This window comes from Mugil cephalus, chromosome 19 (genome assembly GCF_022458985.1).
Source record: "Mugil cephalus isolate CIBA_MC_2020 chromosome 19, CIBA_Mcephalus_1.1, whole genome shotgun sequence".
Taxonomy (NCBI): domain Eukaryota; kingdom Metazoa; phylum Chordata; class Actinopteri; order Mugiliformes; family Mugilidae; genus Mugil; species Mugil cephalus.
The window spans coordinates 19,509,693-19,519,232 of NC_061788.1; the positions used below are offsets into that span (position 1 = coordinate 19,509,693).

General features: G+C 41.6%; 1 protein-coding gene across 1 annotated transcript; it reads left to right on the plus strand.

Moving 5' to 3' along the window:
• The first annotated feature begins 740 nt into the window (after positions 1–740).
• Positions 741–9,398, plus strand: slc30a5 (solute carrier family 30 member 5). The gene is made up of 16 exons (XM_047570118.1): positions 741–1,261; positions 1,508–1,630; positions 1,726–1,792; positions 2,299–2,384; positions 2,512–2,599; positions 3,198–3,285; positions 3,400–3,476; positions 3,573–3,743; positions 3,923–4,211; positions 4,399–4,607; positions 5,591–5,748; positions 5,834–5,963; positions 7,230–7,497; positions 7,584–7,810; positions 8,470–8,598; positions 9,123–9,398. The coding sequence occupies exons 1-16, from the start codon at positions 1,191–1,193 to the stop codon at positions 9,291–9,293; spliced, it is 2,352 nt and encodes a 783-aa protein (XP_047426074.1). The 5' UTR covers positions 741–1,190; the 3' UTR covers positions 9,294–9,398.
• The last annotated feature ends 142 nt before the right edge of the window (positions 9,399–9,540 follow it).

A 9,540-nucleotide genomic window follows, 5' to 3' on the forward strand; every position in this document is an offset into this window, starting at 1 on the left:
GTTCTTTCTGTCATTAAAGTCAAGCTCTCACCCAAATGCTCATCAGCAAAGTTTGTCACGTTAAAATCTTCAATAAAATCGTCATGTCTGTTTCAGCCAGTGAGATTAGACCATGATTTGTTTGTTAATGGCAAATACTAACAAAAAGTGTGTAAAGAACACATTTGGTTTTCATACACTGTATTTCCTTTCAGCTAATTCAGTCACAGGCCACCAAGAAGGAATTTATGAACTTTTGTATAAACTGCACGCAACAATATAGCCGTTGAGTTGTAGCCACAGAGCGATTGTCAATGCATTAAGTACTTTAAAGCCCTTCAATGGGCCCTGTACAAAATAAATATTTTTATTTTATGAAACTAAAAGATGTTCAGCACCAGGTACCAAAAATGTTCTTAAAAAACAAACAAACCACGAGAACAACAACAAAATGAATTAAGTATAATATACACTTTAAGTTTTGTGGAAAAAACACACACTGAGAACTATTGATTGAAACCCAACTATTTAAAAAAACAATATAATGAGCAATACAATAACTTGGAATATGCCTCTTTTTGAATATGAAATTTAATTTAAGCGTACATCATAAAACACCAGTAGTTAAAATTTCCTTGAATATAGTTGATTAACGTCACGCCACCATCGTCTCATATGCCCATCACAGACCAACACAGTACGCCGAACTGCGCATGCGCAACGTTTACGACGGCACGCAAGAGACGTGGAACGTTCTCCGTGTCCGGAAGTGATCGGGCTTTATGGACAGCTCAGATGTTTTACTCTATGATTCCGGTCTTTTACTTTTGTTTTTGTGAAGGCAACCGAAACTTTGTGAATTATTATACATTAACCAATCGCCGGAATGTGTTTGTATAACGTGTATTGTACACGGAGACAGTGACGCAGCTGGAAACTGGATAAAATTGTAGTTGCCATGAGAATTTACTAGCTAGTAGGCTAACAGGCTAAAGGAGTCTACCAGCTGCCTGGGGGTTAGGTTTGTGTACAATTTAGTTTAGAAACTAGTCAAAACGAGAGGATGAATGAGAGGCTGAGGGAATCTGTTTGTATTCTCCAGCGGTAATGGGCTGCGGGTTCATTCCATTCCGGTAACAGTGATGTAAAGGATATTGGGAAGATAAGTGCTGTTACTGGACTTTTAACTAGTCGATTTTGTGGTCTTAAAAATGGAGGATAAGTACAGCAGCAACGTACTCTCAGGGAGCAAACTGGGCATGGTGGAAGTGCCCGATTCCAGGTATCTCTCTGTTTTTGACTCGCGCTAGTTTCATGTTTTTGTTTGTTGTCATTAATCAGTAAAGCACTGAACTATGGCCCACATCTTACAGTCTGAAGGTTTATGTTGTTGTTGTTACAGCTTCATTGTTTTCAGTATTGATTCATCATAAATACACCATAAATACACAGTGCCCATTGATAGGTCTTTCAGTTGCTTTTTGAGCCAACACATGAAGTTTATATGTTTTGTCGTTCCCATTTGCAGGTTAACCAGGTACATAGTTTTACTGATCATCTCGAAGGTCCTCAAGGCTCTTGGGATCTTTGAATCGTATGATATCCTCAAAGTTGTTCACATAGTTCAGTTCATCTTCATATTAAAATTAGGGTAAGTATCTGATCCTGATCTTATTAGTTTGATTTTATCTGTCGTAGTACATTTGTGGATCTGACAATGTGGTAATCTTTTTCTTTTGTTTTTAGGAGTGCTGTTATTCTGCTGTTCTTTCAAAAGCCTTTTTCGTCTGGAAAAGTCATCTCAAAAAGACAGGTTTGTGGGACTGCTTCCTCTCTTTCTGAGAGACATACACCGATCAGCAGCAACATTATGACCATTGACCATCTTGTGACAATTCAGTGTTCTGCTGGGAAACTTTTGGACAAAAAAACATCAAGAAAACACGAAGAACGTCACAAAGTGTTTACCTGTCCTCCAAATTCACTAGATCCCCAACTAAGTTCCCAGTATCAGTGGGATGATCCATAGAGACTCCTGCCCTCAACCCATAGGACCCAAAGACCCCCACTAATGCCACAGGACACCCTCTGAAGGCCCATGTCCACTCTCTGATGAGTCACAACTGTTTTGGAGGCACAAGGGAGATCTACACAATATTAGGTCATAATGTTATGCCTGATCAGTGTATACTGTTAATGCTCTTCTGCTGTTTTTAGTGTTAAATAAGTAAAAGTAAAACATGTGTCTCTACATTCTATGAACATCAACCTGTAATAATGATTCATTTGTTTTATTCTGTTTATCTGTTTCTTTTGTAGTGGATAAAATTACTAAAACACGCTATTTTCAGCTGTGTTATATCCCTCCTGGGCTTCTTTGGTCTAACTCTCTGTGGACCTCTAAGGTAAAATGATATATCTAATATATTTTGATGTTTTTGTACAGTATCAGTGAGAAGGCTTTCTTTTTTGTGCTCATACAGACATAGTGTTCAGGATCTAATTAAAATCTGGGTCATGTCACGTTCACAGAACGCTATTACTTTTTGAGCACAGTGATGTGGTGGTCATTGCTCTCCTTGGTGTCTTGTTCACCAACTCGGGAGGAGGACCAGCCAAGGTAGGAGGCAACACTTTCAGCTCGTTTGAAATCATAAAGTGTTTTGCAATGCAGTATTTTGTTCTCGTTTTGTAGTGTCTGTCACCGTTGTTATATTACTAGAGTGCTTCATCCCTCCAAAAATAGATTCTTTTGACTTCATGTATTATTTTATCATGAAATCCGTAGCTTTTGATTACAGTATGCAGCAGTTAGTTAAAATAATAAAACTAATATTAGTCCTATTACAAGTTATAACACTGTACTCATCAACCAGCTTGATTTAAGGGGACTGGCAAAGAGAGTAAATTCACTGAAGCCTGACTGGTCAAAAATTGTCACAGATTCAAACAGGTTGTAAAGACACTCACAAATTAACCAAATATGTATAAATAGGATAAATGGTGAACTCTGTTCAGTGTGTCTGTGGTAAAAACTCATAATTCTGACATTTTGGGTGTGATTACTGTTGAGCTCCAAAGAAAGTGGTTTTGATAATCTGGATGAATCCAGTACTTGTTTACAACATGTTATACCATCATCCCATAGCATCAGATAGATATAACGCTGTGGTATTCGTTCGTCATGTGCATTTCTGTTTGTCTGTGACTCTTTGCAGACCAGAGGCGCTGCTTTCTTCATCATTGCTGTGATCTGCCTCCTCCTCTTTGACAATGATGATCTCATGGCAAAGATGGCCGAGCACCGTATCCTTTGATCCTTATTGAGGCTCTACTGTTTCATCTGTGTTCACTGTTCAGTGACTTAATTACACGCTTCTGTTCTGTACTGTGGTTTTCTTGACTTGACTCTTTGACCAGCTGAAGGACACCATGACAGTGCCCTCACTCATTTCCTCCACACTGCTATTTCCTTCTTAGGCGTTGCAGATCACAAAGTAAGTCCATACCCTGCTTTAAAATGTGTATGACTTGTGTATGTATGTACAGGCTTTGCTCATTAAAAATATTTCTTCCCTTTGTCTTGTCGACAGGGTGGTGTTGTGCTACTGGTGGCTTCCCTATGTCTAAAAGTAGCCTTCCACACGGCCTCCAGGAAGTTATCGGTGGAAATAGGCGGAGCTAAGCGTCTCTATGCTCTCGATAACTTGGTGTCTGCCATGGTGCTGCTGCCTTGGGTCATCGTGCTCTCAGCCACCACTGAAGTAAGTGCACAGACCACATGTGACAAAATGAGAAGTCTTTTCCATTCATGTTGTCCTACAGAGAACACTTCACTACATCCTTCAGATGTAATGTAATATACTCACTGCTGAGCTCATTTCATTACTTGCTTTTTGTATTTAACTTCTCCGACTGTTTTCCCTCTCCGTCTCAACCCCAGAGCAAAGTCGAATCGTGGTCGTCCCTCATCCTGCCTTTTGCCATGATCATCTTCTCCGTCATAATCCTGGAGTTTTACGTCGAGGCCATCTGCAGCGCGAAGATGGAAACGCCGCGGTGCGCTCGCTACGGCGCCATCGCCCTCTTCCTCAGCGCGCTGCTGCTGGCCAACTTCTGGACTCACCCGCTGACAGACCAGCTGCGATCCATGAGCAAACCGCCCCAGCAGGTCAGCACAGAGCATGTGCTCTCTGGAGGGGTGCTAGTGAGCGCCGTCTTCTTCATTATGTGTAAGTAAGAGCTGCGGGAGCGGACAGGATGTATGTGTACTTGACTGAAATGTTGAGCCACACCAGGCGGGTCATGGTCAACTAACTGTTTATGAAATAACAAATACTGTTCATCACACTGGTATTACATGGCGAGATCAACCTTGATTCGTCTCCTCTTCCTCCCCCCTCTCATCTCTCCCTGTAGCATCCAGTATTCTTGCATCTCCATCAAAAAAAGGTCAGAAGGGGACCTTGGTGGGTTACTCACCTGAAGGGACACCTCTGTACAATTTCATGGGTGACGCTCTGCAGCACACGTCTCAGTCCCTTCCAAGATTCATCAAAGATTCACTGAAACAGATCCTGGAGGAATATGACTCCAGGCAGATCTTCTACTTCTTGTGTCTTAATCTGGTAGGTACTGTGTCAGGTAGACTCAACCGAAACACTCAGAACTATGAGCTGAAACTGTGACAGTTTCTTCTCCTAAAATTTCAAAGTAAAAGACTTTTAAACAGAATACAGGAAAACCTCAAAAACCTGGTGTATGCAGGTCAGATGAATATAACCGTGGAAACTATCCAGACAAAAATCAAACTTTGATTTCTTTGTTCACAAATTCTTATAATAGCAATTATGTCATGAGAACTTATGTTACGAGACAGCTTTGCTATGGGAAGAGGAAAGCAACATTTTAATGATTTAGTGAAGGCTTATTCATGTCCGTGATCAAGTGGAATAAGCAGAAAGCGCAGCACTAAGGCTGCACACAAAGGCGTTGTTAAAATGAAGAAATGATTAAAATGGAACAACAGCAATGAAACCAGAAACATAAATGTGTCTGTACAAAGTGTGGAAAGTGTGAAAATGCGAGGCCCAGCCCTTAGACCGTAGGTTTAGTACTTGCTGGTCACACTGTTCCTACACACTCACGTTGCAAATGATTAAGTTAATGCTTAAACAATAAGTACATATCGCAGAAAGTTCAACTAACAAGTACTAGGTTTAAAGTACCTGCATCAGCCTCAGGTACAGACGGGATCCAGGACTAATTACAGGTGATGAACCACTGAAGAGACTGCACATGGGACTACACATACAGAGAACTAGTCACACAAATAAGAGCAGGTGCCATGAGAGCTTAGATAATATATGTATTGAAGGGACGTGGGCCACTAAAGTGTGGCTTGTATTGGAAAAGAACATTTTCCAAATTAAAAGTATAAAGATGTATTGTTATTGAAAACATCAAATACAGAATTAAAATTACAGTTTGAAAAAAAAATGCAGCGTATTTTCTGAATTTAGATTTAATGTCTGTGTTATCTTTTCGAGACTTGTCGGTAGAGTCGGTTGAAAATCCACACATTCTGTTGTTTTGTTGTGACATTTCTCAGGCTTTCACCTTCGTGGAGCTGTTTTATGGCGTCTGGACCAACAGCCTGGGACTAATCTCTGATGGCTTCCATATGCTGTTCGACTGCTCCGCTTTGGTACTGGGCCTGTTCGCTGCCCTCATGACTCGCTGGAAAGCCACCAGGATCTTCTCCTACGGGTAAAGTCCGTAATGAGCTTGGAATGAGAAAACCTCTCAGATTCTGCTGGACGCTTTACAGTGACCCTATTGCTTTGTCTCGCAGGTACGGTCGTGTTGAAATACTTTCTGGTTTCATTAACGGCCTGTTCCTGATGGTTATCGCCTTCTTCGTCTTTATGGAGTCAGTCACCCGCTTGTTGGATCCCCCTAACATAAACACAGATATGCTGACTGTGAGTACACGGAACACGTTGTGAACAGACTCCTTTAATCATCCTGTCTCATTTAATATTTGTATTAGTGTTTGGCAGGGCAGGTTTTTTCCCCATGTAGTTTTGTTCTGCACGTTGCTTACATAAAGAAATGCTTTCCATGTCCTTAAATGTAAAATAAAAGGACAATGTAAACAGTTTATGGAAACAGTAAACCAGTTACTACAAATGTTTTATGAGCTTTGTCCAGCTTTTACATCACTCTTATCTCACTTTACAAACGTTCTGTGGTAAATCTGCAACGACATGACGGAGAGGATCCAGTGGAAAGATGCCGTCATCTTTGTTTAGCATTGTTGGAACTACAATCATAACGAGCAACTTAAAAGTGGGGATGTCCCAAACTCTGCTCCAGCAATTTTGACCATTCTTTCTGTTAACTCTCTCTCTCAAATTCTACACATTAAACCTAATCACTGGACAGAAGCCATTTAAAATCTATCTGAAAACACTGCTTATGTAATCTACAGAGGAAAAGTAAAGTAAACACCAGGATCCATACCTTTATGTCAAAGACAATAAAATATCAGATGAAAACAGCCTGGGATATCTTTAGGAAACGTTCAGCTCCAACGTCACGATAAGATCCTCAGCAGAATATAAAATGAATATCATTCTTTAGCCAGATTTACGGTTGTGAATCAGATCTAGACAGGAGGCCTGGTGTACATCGCTGTAGCCTCACGTGCACATGCCCGTAAATGGAAGTGCAAGTCGTGGCGACGCAGACCGCACGCAGGCGCCATCCACTCAGATGTCTTTTCTCTTTTGTGCGTTGCAGTGATTTCAGTAAAAGTAACTGTCGATCAACATTTATCAACTTCATCTCCAACGTACGGCACACAGTATGTAAATGCGTGAGGTACCCTCAGTAGCTCAACACAGCTGACTTGTCGCTGGCAAGTGTTTTAGCAGCGTAATTGCAAAGCAGTGCAGACACACCAGCTCACAGGTATCAGTGCTTCCACCTGCGTAAACCCCTGCGCTGTAGGTTCTATGTAGATGCCTTAGACGGAGTATTAACCAAGCTTCAGCCTCATCCAAATCCCATCCTTCATATGATCTTTAAAAACAAATAGCTAGGCAATTGAGAGCAGAAAATCAAGTAAATCTTTATATCTGAAACAGGTTTTTCAGATTTAGCCTCAAAATACGTAACATATTGTGGATATTGGCCAACATCAGCAGTTTAAGTTTGAACTCATGGTTCTGTTTATTCCTGTGCAGCCGGTGTCTGTTGGAGGCCTGCTGGTCAACCTGGTGGGCATCTGCGCTTTCAGTCACGCCCACTCGCACGGCGGCAAAAGCTGCTCGTCGCACGACCACGGTCACTCGCACCACGGCCACTCCCACAGCGAGCACGGCCACGGGGGACACGGACACTCTCACGGCGGGCACGGCGGACACGGCAGCCACGGCCACGGCAGCCACGGCAGCCACGGGCACGGCCACTCCCACGGCTCAGGAGGTGGAGGGATGAACGCCAACATGAGAGGTACGTCCCGTGTTTAAGTCGGTCCACAGACCGTGGACGGAAAGTTAGAGCCAGATGAAACGCTGATATTTATTGTTTCCCTCCAGGAGTTTTTCTGCACGTCCTGGCTGACACGTTGGGCAGCGTTGGCGTCATCATCTCCACCATCCTCATCCGTCAGTTCGGTTGGCTGATCGCTGACCCTATTTGCTCGCTTTTCATCGCCGTCCTCATTTTTCTAAGTGTCATCCCTCTGCTGAAAGACGCCTGCGAAGTTCTCCTTCTACGAACTCCCCCGGAGAACGAGAAGGACCTGAACAGCGCACTGGAAAAGGTGAAGGGTCACACATGGAGACAGTCGCTCCAGATTCTGTATCTGTTACAGACTTATACGGACATTATTTTGTTTTTCACTTAATTTGAGTGAACAGTGTCAGATTTTATACTTTCATTAGAGTACATTAAATTTTAGTACACGGGATGCTTTTTACCTCCATTATTGATGTTTTTTTGTCTTGTTAGCTTAGCTGAATATTTAAAAAAAAAAAAAAAAACTGTGACAGATGAATAAAATTTGAAGGAAAGATTATCAAATCATTAAATTATAAAATTAACTCCAAATAGTTGAATTAAAAAAAAAATATATAGGTTCAAAAGTCATGTTAGAGCATATCTTTAGTATATAATGCAAATTTCCCATATTAAATGTTAAATCTCAATTTTTATCTCAGAGTAATAGGGAGGGATTTGAATGGAACTGTTTGAATGGTGAATCAAGTAAGGGCACTCCAGTGGAGTCCCAGATTAAAAATACAGAACTGAAAAAGTCCTTCAGAATAACATTCTGTAGAAATGGAGTCACTGTTCACATCCATCATAATGTGTCAGCTGATTCAAGAAAGTCCCTACAAGAAAGACTCATTCGATCAGTCATCTGCTTTTGCCACAATCAATGTGGTATCACGTTACATTACAATTTTCCCGTTGTTCCAGATCGAGAAGATTGAAGGAGTTTTGTCGTACAGAGACCCTCATTTCTGGAGGCATTCAGCCAACGTGATTGCCGGGACCATCCACCTCCAGATCATGTCAGACGTGGTGGAGCAGAGGATCGTTCAGCAGGTTGAGTCATATTGATGTTTCACTGTGTGAAGGGACCAAACATTGGTCTGGTTCCCATGAATCCTTGAGGGTTTAACAGAAAGAGTCCAATAGAGTTCATTAGAGATCGTCCGATATATCGGCTCGTGGATATATTGGGCCGATGCCTGCGTTCGCAGATACATATATGTATATATTTTTCCCCCAGTAAGATTTACAGACAGACTCACCTGCAGTCAGCCCTGTGTAAATGTCCAGTAAATGTTTATGTTTTTAGTTAAATTGAGACTTGTAATATATTATCATGTAAATGGAGGGAGAAAAAACAATAGAAAGAGGCTCAGAAAAATCGGCAGCGTGTATCGGCCATCGATCCAAGGTTCATTGGTATTGACCACAAAAAATCCATATTGGTTGATCTCTAGATTATATTAACATATTTTATTTATTCATTTATATTTATTATAACATGAGGTTTGACAGCATGGACAGCTGGCTCTGACTGACTGATCGACTGATCACCGTGTAACTCTCCTCCTCCGTAGGTGACGGCCATCTTGAAAGACGCCGGGGTGAATAATCTGTCGGTGCAGGTGGAGAAGGAGGCGTACTTCCAGCACATGTCGGGCCTCAGCACCGGATTTCATGAAGTTCTGGCAATGACCCAACAGATGGAGTCCATGAAGTATTTGAACGACGGGACGCGTATCCTGTAACGTTCATCAAGTTGGACCAAAAATATTAAGGCTTTTTTTTTTTTTTTTCATTGAAATGTACAGTGTAAGTATATGGCTTGAATAAATCTGAATATATTGGTTTTACTTTCCTGGCAGCTGCTGTTTATTTTGTGAAGTGTGCCAACGTGTCACTCTTTAACCGCCCACTGAGAATACTCGTCGGACTAGTCTGTGCAATGTACGACATTAAAATCACGTATTTCCAGTAGGTTCTGAACTCGGCAAC